Raw genomic sequence first — 26,304 nt, forward strand, 5'->3', positions numbered from 1 at the left:
AATGCATAGAATATATATTTTATGTAATGCAGGTACTCCAAGTGACTAGTATGGCCAATCTAGGATAGTTAAATACGGTATGCGAACCGTTTTATATTTGAATGTAAAGTTTTAAATATGGTATGCGAACCATTGAAATTTTGATGTAATTTTTATTATTTCAAGTATTTCTAGTTTAGAACTTTAAGTTAGCATTGAATGAAGATTCAAGACGATGTCAAGCTAACAAGATGGTGAAGAAGATTGGATGCTTCAAGACAAGAGTTTTGGGCCATACTAGTTCACCAAATTTATTTATGCTTTTATATATTGAATGAATGTATATTATGCATGAATACGTTGTTTGTATGCTCGATTATATTTAGTTCACTAAATAATCGAACCAACATAGAAACAACTAGGTACAAAGTAATATTGAGTTCAAAAGTTTCCTTCCAAACCAAGCTCTTACAAAAATCTAAGGATCTAACGTAGTAGGTTTACGCCAAAGCGAGGTGCTATATTAGTTGACTTAGATGGTAAGGCGTCCCAAATGAGCACGTTGATTGTGGTTTCAACTCAAACAACAATGGCATTATGTTGTGGCAATGGGATAAATTATGGTGTTAATTTATTAACCAAGAGTAATTTGGAGATGACTAGCAATAGGTTTTGCTTACCTAGAATCTTAAAATACTTAAGACATGCCAAAGTTGCTTAAGGATTTAGGACTTTTAGGGTCTTGGAATCGTTTCATTCATTTTGGACCATGTTTTGCTTTTGCATGAATGAAATAATTAATAGCTTTAATGATTGTATGCTAGCATTTATTTTAAAGTTATTAAGTTATGAATGGTCATTTATTGAAAATTCTTTTCAAATGTAGTAATCAAATGGCCGCAAACAATAACAATTCGTTCAACCTGCGTTCAATTCTCGACAAAGAGAAGTTAAACGACAACAATTTCCTCGACTGGAAAAGGAACTTGCAAATAGTTCTAATGCATGAGGAAAAGGAATATGTTCTCGAGGAAGAGTTACCAGAGGCTGTCGGGCCAGAGGTGACTCAAACTGCCCTTAACCGTTGGATCCAGGCCAACAGGGATGTCAAATGTGTGATGCTTGCTTCCATGAATCCTGAACTTAAGAAAACGTTCATTAACTCGGATGCTTACCAAATCATCTCGGAGTTGAAGAACATGTTTCAGGACCAAGCCAGAATTGAAAGATTCGAGACTCAGAGGTTGATCCTTGAGACTAAGCTCAAGAAAGGAGAACCAGTGAGCCCACATTTTCTTAAAATGATTGGACTCTTTGAGAACATGAGAGCTCTAGATTCTGACGTCTCAAATGAGATGGATATTGACATCATTCTCCATTTGCTTTATAGTGGATATGATCAGTTCAATTTGAATTACAACATGAACAACATGGAGAAAACTCTTACTGAGCTTCACGGTATGCTGAAAACCGCTTAAAAGACGCTCAAGCAAGAGAATAAGCACGACGTGCTTACGTAAGGGAAAGGGATTCAAGAAATCAGGCAAGGGAAAAGGGCAAGAAGGGTAAGGGCAAGAAGGGTAAGGGCAAGGCTACGCCCTCACCTAAGTCCAACGGCACCAGTTCTGGTAAACAGAAGAGGGTGACTCGTTCTCCTGCCGACTCTGAATGCTTCTACTGCATGAAGAAGGGGAATTGGAAGAGGGATTGCTTGAAGAAAAAGGAAGATGAGAAGAACGGAAACGTTGCTTCTACTTCAGGTATGTATGTTATACATTGTAATCTTGCTAATTCTACTTCTTGGGTATTAAATACTGGTTGTGGCTCACACTTATGTTCCAATTCACAGGGACTAAGGAGAAGTAAAAGGCTTGATAAAGGCGAGATGGATCTACGCGTGGGAAATGGAGCACGGATTGCTGCATTAGCCGTAGGATCTTATTTTATTTCTTTGCCTAGTGGTTTTGTTTTGGAACTAGAAAACTATTACTATGTTCCTAGTATCACCGGAAACATTATTTCCGTTTCAAGTTTGGATTCTAAAGGTTTTAGTTTTCAATTTAAAGACAATAGTTGTTCTTTTACTTTGAATGGAATGTTTTATGGTTCAGCACAACAAGAAAATGGTCTATATGTGCTAGATACGAGCAAACACATTTATAACATAAATACTAAACAGGCTAAAACTGGTGATTCCGATCTCACATTTATGTGGCATTGTCGAGTAGGCCATATAAACACAAAGCGCATGGAATTACTTCAACGGAAGGGAATTCTATAATCATTCGACTTAGAGAAGATTGATCAATGCGAATCTTGTTTACTTGGAAAAATGACAAAGCAACCTTTCTCAAAGGTGGGAGAAAGAGAAAGCGAACTACTAGGGCTAATACATACGGACGTATGTGGGCCTATGAGTACGAAAGCTAGAGGTGATTTCAGCTATTTCATAACGTTTACGGACGATTTCAGTAGATATGACTATATATACTTAATGAAACACAAGTCTGAATCGTTTGATAAATTCCGAGAATTTCAAAATAAAGTAGAGAATCAACATGGAAAGAAAATCAAAGCTCTAAGATCAGATCGAGGAGGTGAATATCTTAGCCACAAGTTTGATGACCATCTAAAAGAATGCGGTATTCTTTCTGAATTGACTGCTCTGGGGACACCTCAATGGAATGGAGTGTCGGAACGGAGAAACAGGACCTTACTCGATATGGTCAGGTCAATGATGGGTCAAGACGAACTTCCTTTACAATTTTGAGGACATGCGTTGCAAACAGCAACACTCACACTGAATCGTGCTCCGTCAAAAGCTGTTGAAAAGACTCCATACGAATTATGGATTGGGAAACTTCCAAAGTTGTCTTTTCAAAAGATTTGGGGTTGCGAAGCATATGTCAAGCGATTAATTTCGGACAAGCTCGAACCAAAATCTGACAAATGTTTCTTCGTTGGGTATCCAAAAGAAACAAAGGGGTATTACTTCTACAACAAGTCAGGCAACAAATTATTCGTTGCTCGTGACGGTGTCTTTTGGGAAAGAAATCATATTTCCAAATTGACAAGTGGGAGAATAATAGACCTCAAAGAGATTCGAGACGAACAACGAACCAAGAACTCTTTAGAAGAAGTTCAAGGTGAAGAACCTCCAAGGCCTTTAGAAGAGCCAGTGGGAGTAGTTCCTCAAAACGTTGTTGCCTCTCGTAAGTCAAATAGAACTATGGTTCAGCCGGACAGATGGACAGGCGTCCTCTTGACTGAAAACTTAGACATTCTCATATTAGATAGTGATGAACCTATGACTTACAAGCAAGCTATGACGAGCCCAAGCTCCACTAAATGGTTAGAGGCCATGAAATCCGAGATAGACTCCATGTCTGAAAATCAAGTCTGGGATTTGGTAGATTCGTCGGATGGGTTTACACCTATCGGATGCAAATGGGTCTTCAAATTGAAGAAAGACAAAGATGGAATTGTATACATATACAAAGATAGATTGGTAGCAAAAGGTTACAGGCAAGTTCATGGCGTTGACTATGATGAAACCTTTTCTCCAGTCGCGATGCTTAACTCTATTCGGATAATCCTTGTGATTGCCGCGTTTCATGACTATGAAATATGGCAAATGGATGTCAAAACTGCCTTCTTGAATGGTGTTCTTGAAGAGACTGTGTTTATGACACAGCCGGAGGGTTTTTTCGATCAAAAGAATCAAGGAAAGGTATGCAAGCTTAAGAAATCCATTTATGGATTAAAGCAGGCATCAAGGAGTTGGAATAAACGATTTGATGAAGCAGTCAATAAGTTTGGCTTCATCAAGAATCAAGACGAATCTTGTGTATACAAGAAGGTCAGTGGGAGTAAAATTGCATTCCTAGTCTTGTATGTAGATGACATACTACTTATTGGAAACGACATTCCTATGTTGGAGTCTGTAAAGACTTTGCTTGGAAAGTGTTTCTCAATGAAGGCCTTGGGAGAGGCACAATACATATTGGGCATCAAGATCTATAGAGATATATCTAAGAGGATGATTGACAAAGTGCTAGCAAAGTTCAATATGATGGAAGCCAAGAGAGGTCATCTACCCATGTCACATGGCACATATCTAAGCAAGACTCAGTGTCCCAAGACATCTGATGAGCGTAGAAAGATGAGTGGAATTTCATACTCTTCGGCTATTGGATCCATCATGTATGCTATGATTTGTACAAGGCCGGATGTTTCGTTCGCACTCAGTGCAACGAGTAGGTACCAGTCAGAACCAGGTGAGGCGCATTGGACTGCTGCCAAGAATATCCTAAAGTACCTGAAAAGGACTAAGGATCAGTTTCTGGTCTATGGTGGTACAAATGAGTTGATTGTTAAGGGCTATACGGACGCAAGCTTTCAAACCGACAGAGATGATTTCAGATCACAGTCTGGGTTTGTGTTCTGCCTTAATGGCGGAGCAGTAAGCTGGAGAAGTGCTAAGCAAAGCATTGTTGTGGATTCTACAACTGAAGCCGAGTACATTGCTGCCTCAGAAGCAGCAAAGGAAGCTGTTTGGATTCGGAAGTTCATCGAAGAACTTGGGGTTGTCCCCTCCATTAAAGGACCAATGGCTTTGTATTGCCACAATAGCGGAGTCATTGCCCAGGCAAAGGAGCCTAGGAGCCACCATAAGTCCAAGCACGTACTGCGGCGATTTCATATACTTCGAGAAATCGTTGAAAGGAAAGAAATCGAGATTTGCAAGGCTGGAACTGACGACAACGTCGTGGATCCATTGACTAAACCGTTGCCACAAGCGAAGCACAACGCGCATGTAGCAACCATGGGAATCAAGCATATTGGAGAATGGCTTTGATTTTCTAAGTTTTGTTTTAGAACATCTGTTAGATCTGTGTTTAAAACAATTGGTTTAACCATTCATATTTATGAAATTTATTATTTCATATTCATTTAATTTGGTTTAGTATAAAATGATAAGTCCATGTGATTCAAAACATTCAAATGGGATGTCAAGATGGATTCTTAGACAAAGAAACACCCATAAGTGAACTTGAATATTGAAGTCACAAAGGATCCCTAATCCAGGTCAGAAAGGTGGACGACCAATGACTAATGAAGATTAGATTGCAAGTAGATTTGTAGTTCGGTTTCTTGAACTAGATTGACTGGATGTCAGAATATTTTGCATAGATACTTATTGGATCTTGTATCGGATTGACCATGAGAACACTTTAAGAGATTAAAGTCATGTCATAAGTAGTTCTCATTAATGGTGATTAGAACCATTCTTCAGAACATGAGTGATTATGTCTGCTCGTTTGAGAATTAGTTCTCTCTAATTCTAGCTAAACTTCGCACCGTAAAAGGAGGCTATAAAAGCAGTTATTGGGCGTACTATGAATCAAAGTGAGTGTTCATAGATTGCAAGAATGGATTGTCCTCCTATCTTTGATAGGATATGGTGTTGTTGTGTAACAAGACCTCTCGGAGAGTTAAATACTGTGAAAATGCATGGCCGTGCTCAGAATGGTTAAGGCTTAACCTTGTGTAAAAGTTTAACAGTTGAGCTCTGTAATCCGAGAAACACTTATGGACCTAATAAGGATGGCTTGGATCTTACCTTATGTTCAGCAAGTAACACTAAGCCACAAAGGAATGTGAATGCACACTTGTCTGAATGACAAGTGGGAGACTGAAGGAAATATGTCCTTCACCCAAGGTGCATTAAGTCTAATACCAAGGTTCAGATTAATTTCGAACAATTAATTTAGTAAGATCAAGTGATCGAAACAACTAGCTGGAGCGATGCTTCCGATCAGTGAGTTCTAATCTATATTAGGCTCACACCTTACTCTTGACTGAACCTATAAGGTCACACCAATGACATGTAACAGACCACCGGATTAAATGAATCGGAAATCTATTTAATAGCTTTTCGGGAATTAGTTTGGAAAAACGTATTATACGATACGACCTTGCATCTGAAAAGTATATTGTATCGCGAATATTCGTAAGTTGGGCGAAACGAATAATCGTATCGTACGACGGTGATTCGTCGTGTACGATACGATAAATAATAGCCGTAAGGCGTTTGTCGCCAATACGAGCCGCATCGGAGCTGCCGGCCCGTCGAGCCAAGCGCGCATGCGCGCAAGGCCCAACGAGCCAGCGAGCTCGCAACACAGCAAGCAAGCCAGCCCCTGTGGCCGTGGCAGCACGCACAAAGGCGCAACAACACAGCAACGAGCAAAGGAAAGGCCCACGGCCCATGCTGCTCGGCTGCGCTGTGGGCTTCGGCCTGCGGTGTGTGTTGTGCGCATGGGCTGTGCGTGCATGTGTGGTGTGTGGGCGGTCAAGGCCTTTGGTCTTGGCCGGTTACTCTTAATATAACATTAGGTTATATTTTTCCCACAACAACACAATTAATTTTTCCAGTAATCTAAACCTAATTCCAAAATTACGTAGTTTAGTTTTTGCTCTCAACTAAAAACTGTTCATCCCGAAAAGCAAACTATCTTGTACGTTGTCTAAGCTACAATAATCAAGACGGATCTGAACGTGTCGGTGAACCAAATTGAGGAACGACAATTGGAGTTCTTTGTTCGTGTTCGTTGATACTATACTCGGAAAAACACGCTTCAAATGTAAGTATGCTTAATCTGTGCTTTATACATGTTTCCTGGCTTTGGGGATGTTCCGCACATGTTATGTATGTTTAAGTGTATTCCCCCACATACCTATCTCCCTCCGGCATGATACACTCTTAGTAGGAAAAAAAAGGTGCTTTGTGAGTCTTTACATGGAATTAAGGTTCCCGAGGGATATTCTTCTAACATTAAAAATCTTGTCTCAATGAAAGACCTAAAGTTGCTTTTGCGTGGGTTCGAAGAGGTACCTCCTTCTCCCTCCTTCGACGCCATGGCAAACACACGTTCAAAAGCTAAGAAATCCTCTAATGGAGGTAGCAAGAGTAAAAACCAGTCTACACAGTCGAATGCAAAGGTCCACACTAAACCTAAGCCACAGTTAAACCTTGAGAAATCCCCTATAATGGCGATTGATGACGATTTTTCGTCGCACTCAGAGGAACACCCAGATGTTCGAGAATTCGATTTCAATGAAGTTTTGACACCTAAAGCTGGTCTGAAACATCTACAACAACAATCACAAGTGCGAGGCGACTTCAATGCCTGGTTGAGTGCCCTCCACAGTGGTAAGGATGTTCGAACCCATTTTCAATCAAATTCAAAATTTGGCGCGAATAATGCTGTTTTGCCTGATTCTATGCCTAATTCGATGCTTGCACATGATTCTGATGTGATTATTAATGATGAACCCCCATTTTTGAATAATAAAGTTGCTCCGTTGGAGTCATCCCCTGTTTTAGTTTCGATCGATTTTGATGATATCAGGGAAGAAGTTGAGTTTTGGGAATCAGCTGTTGTATGTTATGTGTTAGGGTCTAATCCCCCCCCAGAATGTTATGGAAGGGTATGTGAAACGAATTTGGGGTAAACTTGGGGTGGATAAGGTGTCACAGGTGGGTAGGGGAATCTATCTGGTTCGATTTACCACCATGGAAAACTGTTCTAAAATCTTGAATAATGGCCCTTATTTCTTTGATTCCAAACCCCTGGTAGTGAAACCATGGTCAGCTGATGAGAATTTCACTAAGGAAATTGTCAAAACTGTCCCAATATGGATCCAGTTGCCTGGGTTGGATGTGAAGTATTGGGGGGATAGAAGTTTATCCAAGATTGTGAGTCCTGTGGGAACAATGATGAAGGTGGATCAGGCAACAAAGAATAGAGACAAGTTAATGTTTGCAAGGGTGATGATTGAGGTCAAAGTGGATCAAGATTTCCCCTCTGTGATTCATTTCCAAAATGAGAAAGGTGCAAAAGTTGACCAAAAAGTCAACTATGACTGGATTCCTCTTACTTGTGCTCACTGTGGGGGGATGGGTCATGACAAACTCAATTGCACTAGGAATAAGAATGGCCACACTAAGAAGGTGTGGGTGAGGAAACAGGTGCAGCCATCACAACCTGTAGAACAAGTGGCTACTAGGGTGGTTCAGAATAGATTCACTCAAGCAACTAAGTTCAGCAAAGTGGTGGGTCAGCAACTTAGGCCAGTGATCACTACCAACTCATTTCAAGCTTTGTCTGTGCCTGAGTGTGAAAGGGAACCTGCAGAGGTGGTGCAAGGGGATGTGTTAATGGGTGATTCATCATTAGGCAGGGGTGTGACAGCCCCTATGCCTAATGGATAACATCCTCTGCTGGAATGTAAGGGGACTAAATAGACAAGATAAACAAAAAGAAGTGAGACAGATGATTCAGTCTCACAACATTGGTCTTTTTAGTCTCCTGGAAACAAGGGTGAAGGCTTCCAAAATGGGCAACTTATACCTTTCTGTTTGCCCTAATTGGTGCTTCACTTCTAACCTCAATTGTCACAAGAATGGTAGGATTGTGCTGGCTTGGGACTCTTCCCTGTTTACAGTGAACATCATTTCCATGTTAAGCCATATTATTCATTGTTTCATTACTCCTAGGAACACAGGTTCTGGTTTCTTTTGTTCCTTTGTGTATGGGTTGAACACTCTTGTTGAGAGAGAAGAGTTGTGGGCTAGTTTAACTTCCTTTGCCACCAGATGCAATGCAGCCTGGATAATCATGGGTGACTTTAATGCCATCATGAGTATGGATGATAGAATTGGCTCTCCTACCAGATTCAATGACATCAGGCCTATGAAACAGTGCATGGACTTGTGTCAGCTTACTGAGGTCAAGACAGTTGGTAGACACTTCACTTGGAATAATAAGCAAGATGGTGAAGCAAGGGTGTATACTAGAATTGACAGAGTGCTGTCAAATTCCAAGTGGGATGATAATTTTCCTGCTGCAGAGGCAATGTTCCTCCCAGAAGGAACTTATGATCATAGCCCAATGGTTCTGCACACTATAGTTCACAATGCTCAGAAAAAGCCTTTCAGATTCTATAACATGTGGACTTCTTCCACTGATTTTATGCCTATTGTTCAAAACCATTGGCAGAAGTATGTTTATGGGTGCTGCATGTTCAGAGTTGTGCAGAAGCTTAAGTGGATAAAAACTGACCTCAAATCTCTGAACAAAAAAGGGTACAATGATGTTGAAATGCTGAAAATTGCCAGACGCTAGGAACTATTGGAGGTGCAGAATAAGCTGCACTCAGACCCTACTAATGTTACTCTCATTTCAGAAGAAAAAAGCTATGCTGAGAATTATAGAATGGCTAATGATAACTTCCTGTCTTTCCTTCATCAAACAGCCAAGGTTCATTGGTTGGAGAAAGGGGATGAAAACTCTAAACTGTTCCATCAAAGCATCAAACAGAGAAGGAAGCACAATGCTATCCACTCTATCCAGAATTCTGCTGGGGTATGGGTAACCACTCCAGATAAAGTTCAGGAAGCTTTCCTATCTTTCTACAACTCTCTTTTCTGCTCTCAAATGGCTAACAGAACTAGTATTGACCCTATTATCATGGATAGGGGGGCCAAGTTAACTGATGATCATAGAACTCTGCTGCACTGTGATTTTAGGGTGGATGATGTCAAAAGAGTGTTGGATGCTATTCCTAGTAACAAAGCCCCTGGACTGGATGGCTACAATAGCCATTTTTTCAAAGCTGCTTGGGAGACAGTTAAACATGATATACATGCTGCAGTTGCTGAATTCTTCAGAACAGGCAAGATGTTAAAGGAAATAAATGTTACTTCTATCACACTGGTGCCAAAGGTGAATGTACCTGCCACGGTAGGGGATTTCAGACCTATTGCTTGTTGTTCTGTGCTGTACAAGTGCATCTCTAAGTTATTGTGTGAAAAATTAGGAGCTGTGTTGCCTGATATCATCTCCCAGAATCAGGGTGCATTTGTGTCTGGGAGATCCATTCTGCACAATGTTCTCATCTGCCAGGATATTATTAAGATATACAGAAAAAGTCAAGTTCAACCCAACTGTTTCTTGAAGCTTGATCTCCAAAAAGCTTATGACACAGTGAAATGGGAGTTCATTAAAGAAGCTATTCAGTACCTGGGTTTCCCTACTACTTTCATTAATCTCATCATGATCTGCTTAACCACTACTCAGTATTCCATTATGATCAATGGGGTGCCTTCAAAGCTTATCCACCCAAAGAGAGGACTGAGGCAAGGTGATCCCCTTTCCCCCTTGTTGTTCACTCTTTGTATGGAATACTTCTCTAGAGCAATGAAGACTGTTGGAGATCATCCAAGGTTCAAGTTTCACTCTAGATGTAGAACCCTAAAGCTTAATCACCTGTGTTTTGCTGATGATTTACTCATGTTTTGTAAAGGAGATAAGGAGGTGGTGCAACTGATGATGGATGGTTTTCTCTTGTTTTCAAAGACCACTAGCCTGGCTGTTAACTCTGCTAAGTCTTCCATCTACTGTTGTGGTATGCATGATCAAAAGGTGGCTGAGATCACCAATCTGACTGGTTTCAAACATGGTTTGCTCCCTTTCAGATACTTGGGTGTTCCTGTTAGCTCTTGTAAGCTCAAGGCTAGTGACTGTGATCAATTGGTGGACAAGATGACAGCTAGGATTAAATTATGGAGCTCAAAACATTTGTCTTTTGCTGGAAGAGCTCAACTCATCAATTCTGTATTGATGAGCATCTGTGTCTACTGGTCTCAAATGTTCCTTTTCCCCAAAGCTGTGCTGAAGAGAATCAATGCCATTTGTAGAGCTTTTCTATGGTTTGGCACCTTTGACTGTGAGAAACCTGGTTCTGTTGCTTGGGATCAGTTGTGTCAGCCTAAGACACATGGAGGGTTGGGTTTTAGGAACTTGCTCCTTTGGAATCAAGCTGCAGAAGGCAAACAGGCTTGGGCTATTGCTCAAAAGCAAGACAATTTATGGGTTAAATGGATCCATGCTGTTTATGTCAAAGATCTCTCCTGGGATCAGTTTACTGCCCCTACTGCTGCTAGTTGGGTGGTAAAGTTTGTATGCAAGGTGAAAAACTCCTTCAGTGAACAGATTGGCTACCAGTGGCTTCACAGTGCCAAGTATTCTATCAAAGAGACATACACTCAGCTAAGATGCTTGGGAACTAAGGTTCCTTGGCAAAAGTATGTTTGGAACAGGCTGTCTATCCCAAAGCATAGATTCATTCTATGGCTTGCTATGCTGGACAGATTAAAAACTAAAGATAGATTATTCAAGGTGGGAATCAGTACAGATGATAAGTGTCCCATTTGTGGTGTGCAAACTGAGAAGGTGGAGCATCTATTCTTTGAGTGTGAACTCAGCAAACAGTGTAAACTTCTGGTGTTATCTTGGTTAGGGGTTCAACTCATTAGGGTTACTGTGTTCAGTCTCCTTAGGGGGATACAGAAGTATAGCAGAAGCAAGTGTAGGAGATTTATCATATTTACAACAGTGGCTAGTCTGGTTTACAATATTTGGAGGGCAAGGAATGCTGCTGTTTGGTCCTTGCACATCACCACAGTCCAGTCAATAGTTAAAGTCATTCAAGCAGAAGTGAAGGGTAGGGTGATGAACCTGTTAAGCAGTAAAACTAGCACTAGGGATCTTGATTGGTTCCAGTGTTTGTAATAGCTTTCTCTAGGCTTTCTAGCTTAGTTTGGTCTCTTTGGCTAAGTGTTCTTAGCCTCTTTGTTGGCTGCAGCTGATGGGTTGCTAGCTAGGTTGTAATATTGTTTTGTGCAATCAATATAAGCTTTATTTGCCTGCCAAAAAAAAAAAAGACCTAAAGTTGATAGGTATGAAATCTCATGACTATCACATTCTCATGGAGCATCTTTTGCCAGTGGCTATTCGGTCCATTTTACCAGATCATGTTCGAGATGCAATCACCAAACTTTGTATTTTCTTCAGTGAGATATGTAGCAAGGAGATTGACCCGTCGAAGTTGACTAGCTTGCAAAATGGCATTATTATTACTTTATGTCAATTGGAGATGTATTTTCCGCCTTCTTTTTTTGACATAATGGTCCATTTAACTGTCCACTTGGTTAGAGAAATCCAAATGTGTGGGCCTGCTTATTTAAGATACATGTACCCTGTCGAGACATACATGAAGATTTTGAAGGATTATGTTATGAACGAAAGTCGACCAGAAGGCTGCATTGTGGAGCGCTACGTGCTTGAAGAAGCCATTGAACATTGTAGTCAATTTCTTTCTTCGCTTGAAGCTGTAGGGATTCCAAAGCCTAGATATTCAGGAGGGATAGAAGGGAAGGGGATTATGGGATGCAAAGTGTTAACTATATCCCATGACATGTTGAATCAGGCAAACTTGTATGTTTTACACAATAGTCCCGAGGTTGATTCGTATGTGGAGAGACACATGGATATTTTGAGGGGCCAATATCGAGGTAAGAATGAGAAATGGATCACCGATAAGCATAATTCCACCTGCATTGAATGGTAACAAGTTCAAGTTGCAAATGAACTAGCTAAGTCACCATCTAGCATTTCTGATAGATTGAAGTGGTTGTCTCGAGGTCCTCGTAGGGATGTATTATCATATTCTGGCTATCAAATTAATGGTTATACATTTTGCACAAAGTATAGAGACAAAGAGATTACAAATCAAAATAGTGGTATGACTATTGTGGCAAAAGCTATGCATATCTCCAGTACAAAAGACAAAAATCCAATATATGCAAAAATGTCTTATTATGGGGTAATTGATCATATATGGGAATTGGATTACAGTGCTTTTAGACTTCCTATATTCTGTTGTAGATGGGTTGATAACAATAGTGGTGTTAGACTTGAGAAAAGACATGGGTTCACACTTGTTGACCTTAACAGAACGGGTAGTAAAGATGACCTGTTCATATTGTCAAGTCAAGCAAAATAAGTCTTTTATGCAACTGAACCAACTAACAATAGATGGTCTTTTGTTTTATCAACAAATAAACGCCATCCCTTTCAGATTCATGAAATAAATGATATGGAGGATGCTTCTTTCTTGTGTCCATCAGGCCCTCCCAACGATCTAGCCGATGATCAAGCCCCCGAAGATGAGTTCTATGTGCGCAATGATCACACAGATGGGATGTGGATAGATGATGATGATTCTGAACCTTCTACTACAAGTAAACAGAAGAAAAGAAAACATTGAGATGGTTTTGTATGTTAGAAATGAAAACTCAAACTATTTTGCTGTTGTTCTTTTCATTTTCTAAAACATTATGTTTTGTTCATTTTATGAAAATTTCTATTTTGTGCGTTTACGGTTCTGTTTTTAATCTGTGACTATGAATCAATAGGGGGTTAGGTTGACCTTCTATGTTTTTTTTGATGTGGATACTAATATGACCTGCTGCTTTGAATATTAATCTACTGACCTGCTGCTAATTTATTGCTTTTTGCGCATACTGATGTACTAATTTGCTACTATGAATACTAAATACTGATTTACTGATATGCTGCTGTGTACTAATCTACTTATCTACTGATATGCTGCTAAGAATGCTGATCTGCTGTGAATACTGGTCTGCTGATCTTGTTACTGATCCTGCACATTCTGACTACTCATTAAATATTGATCTACTGATCTTGCTACTTATCAATAGTATTTTGCTGCTCTAAATATGTATCTACTGATTTGGTTATAATCTGTTGCTTTGCCCATTTTTTTTCATATTGATCAACTGATCTGCTCTAATTGCTGATTAAATACTGATCTACTGATCTTGCTACTAATCAATACTGATGTACTGATTTTTCACCGTTATTTGTTTCTTAAGTGAACTATTGTCAGATTCTCTCAAAATATTACCTGCGTTACTCTAATATGGGTGCTTGCATACTTAAAAACCTACATAAGTTCTTAATTGTACACATTCGTGCGCTTGTTGATGATAGTCAGCTGAGTCCTTGTCCTGAATTGAGATTATTGTTCTTAACGCTTGTAGAGGTATACTGAAACTTTGAAACAAATGGATGTTTCTAATGAGTCGATACTTTTTATCGTGACTCTATGAGGAATGAGGGTTAAGGGATCAATTATTATTGTTGTTATCCTCTTGTTTAGAAAATCTAAACAGAGGGAAAGAACACGAATTTCAAAACCTATTGACTCCGGCAGGCTGCAACACTTTTTATTTAATTTGATAACCTAACCTTTCTTTTGTACTTACATTAAGTGTCACTTATTTTCTCAGATCAATGGTTTCTTCACAACAACATACCACTTAATTTGTTCCCCCGCCAAAGAAAGGAAAAGAAGACAAAGGTCGTGGAGTCACTAGAATGAGTAAAGTTGTTCGAGCAAGGAATAAGGGGCTCAAATTTCAGGTTAATTGGAATATCAATGATTTACCAATTGGTAAAGACAGTGAAGGTATGATGAGTTATTGGGGAACTAGCATCCGCACCAATGTCCCAATTACTCTTAAAACATGGGAAAATGTTCCTCAACGTTTGCTAGATTCTCTGTTTGAAGATGTTGCGGTAATAATATCATTATTACATTTACGCCTATGTTGTTAAATTATTATTCTTTATATGATGGTGAACCTCAGCATTGATTAATGTTATTCTTTACTTCTTAGATAACATATAACATTGACCCTAAGAAGAAAAAATGGATGATTGAAAAAAGCTAACACTGCTTGGACGAACTTCAAATATGAGCTCTCAAGAAATTGGACCTGGACATCGCAAATGGAAATACGTACAACTCCACCAAAGAAATACAATTTTATCAAGTCAAATGATTGGAAAGAGTTTGTTTAAAGTCGACTAACAAAAGAATGGCAAGTATTTTGTACTTTCTATAGTCATTTAAAGACTTACAAAAGATTGATTGTGTCATTACTTCTTTTTTGGTAAATAAGGTTATATTACACCAAAGAGCAGCAGTTAATACAACTTACAAACAATAGTGATTCAGAACTGTAGCAGGGATATTTATATTGAAAGGGTGCACTGTGTGGAGGGGGAGGGAAACAATGGTAGGATAACCAAAGTGAATCTACTACCATAAGACAATATAAGTTTCCAAACCCTCAAAAGATCAGAAAATGTAATATAACAGAAATGTAATATAACAGCTACATACTCCCTTTGTCTAAAAATAAGTCATTATATATACTATTAGATATAGAAAATAGTTAGCTTTCCAAACATCTATTCACTTATATGGATCAAAGGAGAGGAAGTGAAGGAGACATATTTTATACTTCCTTCGTTGCCAAAAACTTTATGCGTTTCTTTTGGGGCCATAGTTTTAGGTAAGATAATTATATACTTACGCACAACATTTGTAGCTACTGGATATGGTGGACAACGAAAACAACCTAACCAAGGTACAAATTTAGCTCTCGAACATCAGTATTTGGCAGTAATATTATTACTTGATCTGTAGCATTATTTGATAATAATAAGTATCTGATCTGTAGCATTATTTCAGCACTGCTAAACAGAGTTCCAAATAGATCTTGACCTAAACAAAATACTCAAGATCTGCTTTATTATTTGGCAGTGTTAATCCACCTTGAACTAACAACCTATTTTTGTTTATCAGGAGAAGAGTGCAGCTGTGAAGAAGTATGAAGGGGGACATTTATATCCTCAAAAGCGAGCTCGTAGAGGATATGCTCGATTTGAGCAAGATGTGGTAAATCAAGTTTGAGTATGTCTATGAAATAAATTGATATAAAATGTATCGTAGAAAGGTCACAATTTTAATTTCTTGTTTCTCAGATCAAAGAGATGAAACGCATTTATGTATCATCGATTGGATGAGCTCAGCTGTGGAAATTAATGAGGACCGACAACAAAGGGAATGTTCAGGAAGAGGCTAAAGAAGTTGCTAAGCGTATTGTATGAGTTTGATATGGAGTTGTTGTTTGATTTATCACAATGTTAGTCAATGTAATAATTTTTTTTATAACTTTGTTTCTTATGCATGCTTGTGTTGTAGGATTACTTTATGCATCAAGCTGAAAAAGGTGAGATTGAAGACACGGGTCGTGAAGATGTATTGTCCAAGGCCTTGGAGGAGAAACGATATGGTGGTGAGAGGGGTTGGATTTGGAGTGACAAATACAGATTATTTTGGAGCGATAACAACTAGAAAAGAGTATATGGATCAAGTAACAAAATCTTGGAGCGGGAAATAAAGGATATGAAGAATAAAAATCCTAAGGGAAAAAAGAATCGTTCGGTGGAGGAGGAGGAGGAGAAGGAGGAGGAGGAGGAGGAGGAGGAGAACGACAAAGAGGATGAGGAGGAAGATGAAATGGACATTGAGGAGAATGTTGATGGCGTTAAGTTGGATCACATTGGGGACACGACTATCTCTATTTCTCCAGAGGTAAATTGATTAAACCTTTTCATTGAACCATGTGCCTATGTCAATTCCATTTGTTTGCATAATCCTAATCCTGCTATTGGATATGGGCAACACACTATCTCCTATCCTTTATTGCTTAAGTTATCAAATTCTGAAACCATTCCGTGCAATCACTAATATGTATAAGACATTTAGGCAGAATTTAGATGCACTGGTCAACCTTTGTTTTTTTTGGTAAATAAGTAAGATTTTATTAACCATATCATTAATAATACAAACATTGAGAAGCAAGCCAAGTACGAAGACAAGGAAAAAACACTAAACACAAAAACAACAAGAAAGAAGCCTTAATCAGCTAGCAACAATCTTGCTAAGTTTCTGAATATGAAAGCATCTAGCATAAACAATCAACTGAATCTGCTTCACAACATCTCTGTAGTCTTGCTGTCTCTTTTGATATTTCCTGTAATTTCTTTCTTTCCAAATGTAATATACAACAACAGTCATCACCATTCTATAAATATGAAACTTTGCTTTGTTGGACTTTAAAGTATTAATCAACCTCAATTCAGTAGTCCAGTCTTCAGCTTTCCTATTCCAGCCAAGCCAATTCAGAAGACAATCCCAAAGTTTGGTAGAAAACTCACAAGCAAAAAATAGATGGTTCACAGTCTCATTTGCAACACAACAAAGGCTACAAACCTTAGCACAATTAGTGTTATTTTTTTGAGGAAATGCAGTGAGCAGCAGCATACTGCAGTGAGCCCACTAAGAAGCAACATATTGCAGTGAGCACACTGAGCAGCAATATACTGTAGTCAGCAACAACATACTACATTCAGCAGCATCAATTGACTCCTTCTATCTTTGCTGGTTCTTATGCTCTCTAATTCAGTTAAGTGCTTTCAATTGAACAACTAACGTGACAAGTTTCATTTATAGGAGAATGTTGAAGTTTTGAAGTTAGATCACATTGGGCACACAACTACAAAACATGATATTTCTATTATGCCCGAGGTAAATAGACTGAACTTGATAATTTAATTTCAAAAAACAATCTGCCACATACTTGTGATTTCTTAATTAATTTAGATAAAGAAGCATGACAAATGCAATTCCTGTTGACGTTGATGTTGTGAATTTATAACTCATTTGTTGACTCTTGTAGGGTTTAACTTCTTGCAAATTAGCATTGTCCAATCCTCGGTACCGAGTGGTTGCTACTGGTGCACAACTTTAAAACTGGCACAGCAATGCATCATCAACCAATACCATCAGGATATGCACGAGTTGGTATCAGTTATTCTACGGAGATGGACACTCTTTTTCCCGTGCCGCTTGAAGGAGAAGCTGTAACCATCAAAGAAGCTATAGGAACCCTTGTTTTTTGGCCTATAGAACTTATTGTTCTAGATACGGCGGTAAAAACTATTGCTACATGTGTATTATTTATGGTTTTTAACATTTTTTATGAACGACGATTTTGTGTTACTTATAGGCGAAAATTTCTTCAAAAGATAATGAAAAACAAGTAGGATCCATCAAAACTCCAGCGCCGTCAACAGGAGAATCTCACAAGGTAGAAGAAGGTTGTGAGGACATTGTAAATGTGGCTACCCTTCCAGAATGCCTTTATATGTTTCATATGTGTGTTTCGAAGATGGAACGTAGAGAACAAATTAAAATTTTCATTGAAATTGGAATAACAACTCAAATCAAGGACATCTTTCTTGGTAAGAAAGAACTCATTCGTCTCCTTGCACAAGAACAACTTGAGCTGCCCCAGACATATATGTCGTAAGTATATATTCCTTTTTGTTTCATTTCCTTGAAATTAACTTTACCATTTGGATTTTGAAATTTAGGGAATTGTTACATCTTCTGTCGAATAATCCTTAATATACCTTTTCTTTCCTTGAAAATTTATAGGAAGTTATATGATAAGTGTTGTTGGACTAGATGTTCTGCTTTGTTTGGGTTTTTATGCCGATCGGGGATATCCCTTGTGACCCAATTTAAAAGAGGGGAGTCGAAGAAGGTAAAAGAGTGTAAAAGAAGTCGGATGCAATACATTGTGGATACACTAAAAGAAACAACGGCTAAAGAAAAAATCTTCATTGCTCCATATAATATTGGGTATAATATCTTTCACTCACTTCTATTTAAATGTTTTCTTATTGGGAATCTTCTCTTATGAATGAAAAGTTGATATGATGTTATGTAGGTATCATTGGGTTTTGTGCGTCATTGATCCTTACAATAACACGGTATATTACTTGGATTCTTTACGTACTCTTGAATTTATACGAAACGAACAAGGCATCATTGGGGATTTACTTGAAAACGTTAACACGTAAGTGAGTTTAATTAACAACCATTGCTTGGCTTTAACTAAATTTTATATGATAATTAATTAATGGTATTGTCTTAATTTTGTTACTCTTTAGAGCACTTTTCCAATTTCAAAGTGAAAGGGAGCTTGCCACAAAGTTGAAGATGAGCACAAAATGGCTAAAAATACAAGTAAGCAATTTACATATTATTTTATTAGTTCGATCTGAAAATGTATAGCATATATTACTAAGCTCTGGTTTTTTTTTGGTAGTGTCCTTTCCAAGAAGATTACATAAAATGTGGATATTATGTGATGAGGTTCATGAAGGAGATAATCTCACACAAGCGACTTCAAATTCCTGAAGTTGTAAGTCTTATTTCTGCTGAACTTTTTTGCTTTTGCAAATCTTAACTTAGTTTTTGTGAACACTACTAAAAGTAGCATATGAACACAAAGCACAACCATGTCTAGGAGCTGGGGTAATTTTATTTACAGGAATAATGCATCATGTTGTGGGGTTTTTCCGGTGAGATACCTTGGAGGTTTCTTGGTAACTTTTAAAGATTAAACAAGATTGTATTTTTATAGAGAGAGAAAGTAGAGAGAAGGCAGAGCAGCAATTGCCCTAGAATGTATTGATTGTGACCCCTTTTTCTAGGGAAGTGGGAATATTTATAGTACTAGGTTTTTGTGGGAATGACCTAATATTCCCCTTACATGATTGGCTGGGGAATGGGAGAAGGACACGTGTCCTTTCTCCTTACAATTCTCTGATCCCTTGTAGCAATAGTGGGCTATTTGGGCCTATTGTGCTTAGTAATTCACTTGGGATACATACTAATTAAGCCCTTTTCCAGGTATAGGTTTTATACGTACATTTATACATACTTAAATACATACATTGTAGATACCTAGATTGATACTCATGCCCCGGAGTAGACTTTGCATGATTTCTGCTTAGGGGGCGCAATACGTGCCAGGTGTCACATCTTCATTGGTGCACGAAGGCATGGTAATTTTGCCCACAACATTTGCCCCTCAAGAAGGGCATTTCTGGAAACACTTTCCGGGTATCGCTTCTTGATCTTTGATTTGCATCTTCATCTTTGGGTCAGGTGTTGAGGGGGTGACACGTGTCACCCTTCTCTATTTTGCCCCTCCCTATATATAGAGGGGGGGGGGTAAATTTCATTTTTTTACATTTCGTTTTCACAGAGCTCTCATAGGCGATTTCCGGCGTGTTCCTACCACCATCAGGCGATTTCCGGCCACCACGAGACTCATCCTTTTCCTCGTCAAACTCATCCTGTTCTTCGCGAAATTCATCCCGTTCTTCGCGAAACTCATCCTGTTCTTCACCAAGTACTTCGCGGATCTTTCAAGGTTAGTTTTCGCCTTTCTTATTTTTGTTATCCTCTCGTCATTTTTCTCTTTGTTAGCGGCCGACCTCTTAGTACTAGGTAAGGGTTTAAAGGTTTTATTTAAGATTTTTCCGCCGTTCATCTTTTGTCGGGGCGGACGTCCAATCGCGTCTTTTTCTTCATTGTTGGTCACCCCTAAGCCGTGCTTCGTTCACTATGCAGAAGGCATGGCTAGAACCAAGCAAACGGCAGATCCTACGCGCCTGCGCTTGCGGGAAGGAGCATCGACACCTCCTAGGGAGAGATATTCTTCCACCGCCTCGGCAGTCGACGAAGAATTTGCCGAACTCTTTCAAGAGATCGACGAGTACGTCGAGGCGGGGGAGCAGGCGGCAAGCTCGTCGGAGGGTACAGCGAGCCAGGCAGTGGGGGAGCCAAGCGTCGCTCCATTGTCATCGGCCGCCGAGGAGCAAGAAGCTGCTCCCCAGCTTATTAGGCCCAGAGGACGGGAGGAGGCCCAATTGCTTCCGTCAGAAATTCACCCAGACGTGGGCTGGATGCGGTGGCTAGACAGGCACGGAGCCAAGATGAGGGATGACCTCTGCGTGGGGGAAGGGTACCAAATGCGCGTGCCGGCCGGTCTGGACTCGACCGTCAGCCTGCTTGCCGAGGGAGAATTCCCTGTGTATGCCGCGTCAATCAAACTCGGCATGAGATTCCCTCCACACCCCTTCGTTGTGGAGGTGTTAGATGGTTTTAATATTGGGGTGGCCCAGCTGACCCCCAACTCATGGGCGGATATCTTTGGCTACATTGCCAAATGTGCGCTGAACGACGTGGAGCCGTCCTTCAACGCCTTTCTGCATCTGGTCTCCCTCTCTCGTTCCCCTAGTGCCGCCAAAGGGTGGTTTAATCTGAGCAGCCGTGGTACCTACCAGACAGTGGTCGGCAAGCTCAGCAAGTGGCATATATGGAGGAAGAGGTGGGTCGTGTTTTACACGGACGACCAGGAGATGTATGAGCGAATGAGCCGTTGGAACTGCAACGCCAACTTCATGGATCGTGACGAGCCCCTTCCACCCCTTACTGCCAAAGAGTGGGATCAGATAATGGTCCTGTTCAGGGCCAACACTTACCACTTAACAGTGGATAAGAGTTTCCATGTGCCGGCCGAGTGGTTGCCGCACATTAGCCAGTTTCGGAACGAGGCTTTTCTAGCGGCCGTAGGCTTAGGATATTCCATGACTCGAGGTTGTATGCCAATTTATGTGCCGCTCTGCCTTGGTCTTATTCATTTTTCTAACTTTGGATTTCTTTTGTTCTCAGAGGAAGGAATGAGCAAGTTGTCGGCGGCGGATACCGGGAAAGGCGATATGACCGATTGGATGGCGGACATCTATGAGGCCAAGATGCAAAAAGCCAAGGCCGAGTTGGAGGAGAAGGTGAGTATTCTCTTAGGTTGTTTTTTGCAAGTTAAGCTTCCTCCGTCCATTGTCTATAGTGGACGTCTATTTAGTGACGAGCCGATATCCTGACATGTGACCCATGTTTGCTAATGTTGGCCTCGTCACTTTTTAATGACGGGCCCCTTTGTGAGTGTTTTTCCTATGGTTGCCAAGGTGCGCCTCGTCACCTTTTAAGACGGGCCACCCCCACCCCTTTTTTACAAGTGACTCGTGGTTGATAGGGTACGCCTCGTCATTTTCGAGACAGGCGTCCTTTTTTATGACGAGCCATTTTTATATGAGTGTTGCACTTGATAAGGTACGCCTCGTCATTTTTAAGACGGGCGTCCTTTTTTAATGACGAGCCACTATTTAATGACTTGTGATTGATAAGGTACGCCCCGTCATTTTTAAGACGGGCGTCCTTTTTCAATGACGAGCCACTGTTCTGTGAGTGACTTGTGATTGAAAAGGTACGCCTCGTCATTTTTGAGACGGGCGTCCTTTTTAATGACGAGCCACTGTTCTGTGAGTGACTTGTGATTGATGAGGTACGCCTCGTCATTTTTAAGACGGGCGTCCTTTTTTAATGACGAGCCACTATTTAATGACTTGTGATTGATAAGGTACGCCCCGTCATTTTTAAGACGGGCGTCCTTTTTCAATGACGAGCCACTGTTCTGTGAGTGACTTGTGATGGAAAAGGTACGCCTCGTCATTTTTGAGACGGGCGTCCTTTTTTAATGACGAGCCACTGTTCTGTGAGTGACTTGTGATTGATGAGGTACGCCTCGTCATTTTTGAGATGGGCGTCCTTTTTAATGACGAGCCACTACATGGTGAGTGACTTGTGATTGATCAGGTACGCCGTCATTTTTAAGATGGGCGTCCTTTTTAATGACGAGCCACTATATGGTGAGTGACTTGCGATAGATGACGAGGCCTAATATTTGACTGTCCTTTCTTTTTTAGCAAGCTAAGGACACGGCTAGGGCGTCAGGGAAGAAGAAGGGGACGACTCTGTCCCAGCTGAAGAAGAGAGCTGTGCCGGCTGGCTCGGAGACTCCGAGTACCTTCAAGAAGCCAAAACCCCTACCTCGCCGTCTCGTGAAGAAAGACGAGTCGAAGGTTGCTGAGGGGGGATGCCCTGATGACGAAGAGATGGGCGTGGACAAGCCGTCTCTGGTGGTGGACTTGGTGTCCAAATCGAGGTCCGGTGGGCATCCGGACGAGCTGGAGGACCCTCTTTCGGGAATCCCGGCCGACGTCCGCTCTCAGATACCGGCGGAGGTGGCTCGCCGAGCTAGGTCTTCGGGCGGTAAGTATTATTCGAACGTCGTTCAGACGTATCGAGCCTCCTCTGGCAGTTCTTCTTACTCTCCGCGTCATCCTAAGGCCGTTGTTTTTCCTATAGCCAAAGACAAAGGGAAGGATGCAGCTGCTGCCGAGGACGAGAACGTACCTGCTACTCCCCACTATTCGTCAAAGGATAGGGTGGCTATATGCCGCAAGGTTTTTAAGGCCGTCCCCGCAGAGTATGTTGCTTCTCTTCCTGGCCGCAAGACTGACGCCCAGTTTGGTGCGATCCAGGCCACTCTTCTCGACGTAAGTCTATTTCCAACTTGCTTTTACTTGTCTTCTCTTTTAGAGTCATTTACTAATATGTAGCTTCTTTTGCAGTTGTTCTGCCGCATGGAATTCTGCAAGAGTTGGAAGACCCGCACTGCTGAGGAGCTCAAAGCTCAGGTGGCTGAGTCCACCCACCATGGCGACTATGCGTTCAAGTCCATTGAAGAGGTCCGCCTGCAGATGCAGACGACCATAGACCTTCAAGCGAAGGAGGTAGCTGCGTTGAGATCTGACAAGGCCGAGCTGCTTAAGAAGATCTTGGCGCAGGACAAGGACATGGTGGCAATGGTCGAGGAGGCCAAGACAGCGGCGGCGGAAATACGGGCGCTTCAGGACCAGTTGCGGGAGTACCCTCAGGTCAAAGAGGCGGCTGAGGAAGCCGAGCATCTTCGTGGGGAGCTGGAGACGGCCAGATCGCAAGTTCGCACCTTGCGTGAGCGTCTTCTGGAATCCTATGATCAGGGGGAACAAGCGACCAAGGACGCTGTTAAGCACGCCTGGGAGAGCCACATGTCAGAGTATGATCTTGGGTGGTTCCAGCGGCGAATGGAGCACAGTGCCGCTGTGTTGGCTGCTGAACGTCTTGGTCAGCCGCCCCCTGAGTTTGTATCATCTGATGACGAGGACGATGCGGCCGCTCCCTGATTTGCTTCCTTTCCTGCTTTTTTTAAAATTTTATTCAAGCGTTCCCGTGCCTAAGGGCAAAAACAATTATGTTGTAAAGTTTTGGCGCTGATGGCGTCTGTATCATTGTGCCTGCTGAGCACACAACAATTTTCTTTCTTTTTTCTGGTCAAGAATTATGAGCTACTTTTACACGCCTTTCTACGGGCGTTGTTTTATAAGTAAATAGGTTTTTTGATGCTTCTCTTATCTCGCATTTACTTGCTCTTCATAATTTGATTATTCCTTAATCAATAGGCTTAATCAATAGGTATGATTGCCAAGGTGCAACCGAGTGTACACTAAGCACGTTGATGCCGCAGGCAACTGAGTATGCGCTAGGCCCTACTTTGGTCGTCACTTTCTTTGGCGAGCGTGTCTATAACGATATTGATTGACGCAAGTCAATCAATAGGTATGATTGCCGCTAGACATGCTCGTCAAATGGACTGTACGGCCAAACGTTCGTGCCGCCTAACTTTGAGCAAACAACCTTTGTTTCGAAGTTAATCGTGCCGCTGAACTTTTGAGCGGACAACCTTTGTTTCCAAGTGGTTGGTGCCGCTGGCAACTGAGCATGTGCTAGGCCCCACTGTGGTCGTCGCCTTCTTTGGCGAGCATGTCTATAACGATATTGATTGGCGCAAGTCAATCAATAGGTATGATTGCCGCTAGACATGCTCGTCAAATGGACTGGCCGGCCAAACATGCGTGCCGCCGCGCATTTTAGCAAACAACCTTAGTCTCTTTGATATTGGTGCCGCAGGCAACTGAGCATTCGCTAGGCACTACTGTGATAGTCGCTTTCTTTGGCGAGCGTGTCTATAACGATATTGATTGACGTAAGTCAATCAATAGGTATGATTGCCGCTAGACATGCTCGTCAAATGGGCTGGACGGCCATATTTTCGTGCCGCCGCACTTTTGAGCAAACAACCTATGTTTCAAAGTTGATCGTGCCGCTGAACTTTTGAGCGGACAACCTTTGTTTCCAACTGAGCATCCGCTAGGCACTACTGTGATAGTCGCTTTCTTTGGCGAGCGTGTCTATAACGATATTGATTGACGTAAGTCAATCAATAGGTATGATTGCCGCTAGACATGCTCGTCAAATGGGCTGGACGGCCATATTTTCGTGCCGCCGCACTTTTGAGCAAACAACCTATGTTTCAAAGTTGTTCATGCCGTTGGGATTTTGAGCGAACAACCTATGTTTCAAAGTTGTTCATGCCGCTGGGCTTTTGAACAAATAACTTACGATTTAAGTTTATTTGTGCCGCTGGCACTTATTATGCTGTACTGGTCGGCCAGCGGCTTGCTTATATTGGGAGGGGAGTTGGATAGGTGATCAGCCTACAACTTGGTGCTAATCTGGGCCACTTCTTAGGCTTCAAACAATTAGTCTTGCTGAGTTTTTGCTAATCTGGGCCACTTCTCAGGCCGTCATACAATTAGGCTTTGGTTATGCATTGGAGTGTATATTTTTATATTCATTGTGCGAGCAATAAATATTACGAGACAAATAGAGTAGTATTATTTATAACTTTGCAAGGCGAATTTAGCCGGTTACAAAAGTAATTACTACCCTACTATGACCATTAGAGGCCGCCCCTTGGGCAATGGATCGTGGTAAGTAAGACAAGGCTTAGCACATATCTAGAAGAAATATTTCTTGAGATTGTCGGCATTCCAAGTGCGCGAAATAGGGCGGCCTTGCATGTCTTGAATGCGGTAGGTTCCATCTCTAACTTCATCATAGATCTCGTAAGGTCCCTCCCAAGTGGGCGTCAGCTTACCTTGTTCATTTGCTCGTCCTGTGGACTCCATTTTTCTGAGGACAAAATCTCCCACTTTGAGCACTCTATTAGAGACTCTCTTGTTGTATTCTCTTGCCATCCTTATCTTGTACAGCTGTTGTCTGAGCGCTGCATTTCCTCTAACCTCGGGCAGAAAGTCCAAGGCTGCTTTCATTGTCTCCCAGTTAGCATTTTCGTCATACAGCATGACTCTCAACGTTGGCTCACACATTTCTATGGGTAGGACAGCCTCGGCGCCATAGGCTAGCAAGAAGGGTGTTTCACCGGTTGAATTCTTAGCCGTGGTGCGGATGGACCATAAGACATTTGGCAGCTCATCAGCCCATAGACCTTTGGCTTCGTCAAGCTTCTTTTTCATTCCTTCAGAGATAATTTTGTTGAACGCCTCAACCTGACCATTGGCTTGGGGTCGTCCGACTGATGCAAAACAGGTGTGTATACCGTGATCTGCCAGCCACTCTTTCAGCTTAGGCGTCTCAAACTGGGGCCCATTATCGAAGACGATAGCCTGTGGAATCCCAAAGCGAGTCATGATGTTCTTCCAAATGAATGCTCTCACATCAGCAGTTTTTATGTTTTTGAGCGCTTCTGCCTCCACCCATTTGGTGAAGTAATCTACAGCAACGATGACATAACGCCTTCCTCCTGGTGCGGTCGTGAATGGGCCTAGGAGATCCATCCCCCATTTAGCAAATGGAATTGGGCTTGTAATGGGCGTC

General features: G+C 41.3%; 2 protein-coding genes across 2 annotated transcripts; both read left to right on the forward strand.

The window, feature by feature from the left end:
- The first annotated feature begins 17,588 nt into the window (after positions 1-17,588).
- Positions 17,589-19,081, forward strand: LOC130469834 (uncharacterized). Its single transcript, XM_056839340.1, has 6 exons — positions 17,589-17,777; positions 17,834-18,132; positions 18,265-18,471; positions 18,560-18,688; positions 18,783-18,858; positions 18,941-19,081. The coding sequence occupies exons 1-6, from the start codon at positions 17,589-17,591 to the stop codon at positions 19,079-19,081; spliced, it is 1,041 nt and encodes a 346-aa protein (XP_056695318.1).
- A 3,401-nt stretch (positions 19,082-22,482) lies between these two features.
- Positions 22,483-23,894, forward strand: LOC130469168 (uncharacterized). Its single transcript, XM_056838130.1, has 2 exons — positions 22,483-23,081; positions 23,157-23,894. Exons 1-2 carry the CDS (start codon positions 22,638-22,640, stop codon positions 23,748-23,750), a joined length of 1,038 nt encoding a protein of 345 aa, XP_056694108.1. The 5' UTR covers positions 22,483-22,637; the 3' UTR covers positions 23,751-23,894.
- Positions 23,895-26,304: the final 2,410 nt, after the last annotated feature.

This window comes from Spinacia oleracea, chromosome 3 (genome assembly GCF_020520425.1).
Source record: "Spinacia oleracea cultivar Varoflay chromosome 3, BTI_SOV_V1, whole genome shotgun sequence".
Lineage (NCBI taxonomy): Eukaryota > Viridiplantae > Streptophyta > Magnoliopsida > Caryophyllales > Amaranthaceae > Spinacia > Spinacia oleracea.

Bases quoted from the DNA above. Each gene is read 5' to 3' on its own strand.
- LOC130469168 (XM_056838130.1), top strand. From the start codon at position 22,638: ATGGGCGTGGACAAGCCGTCTCTGGTGGTGGACTTGGTGTCCAAATCG. The intron at 23,082-23,156 runs GTAAGTCTATTT...CTTCTTTTGCAG, and splicing joins TCCAGGCCACTCTTCTCGAC to TTGTTCTGCCGCATGGAATT.
- LOC130469834 (XM_056839340.1), top strand. From the start codon at position 17,589: ATGCATCATCAACCAATACCATCAGGATATGCACGAGTTGGTATCAGT. The intron at 18,133-18,264 runs GTAAGTATATAT...GAAAATTTATAG, and splicing joins CTGCCCCAGACATATATGTC to GAAGTTATATGATAAGTGTT. The intron at 18,859-18,940 runs GTAAGCAATTTA...TTTTTTTGGTAG, and splicing joins CAAAATGGCTAAAAATACAA to TGTCCTTTCCAAGAAGATTA.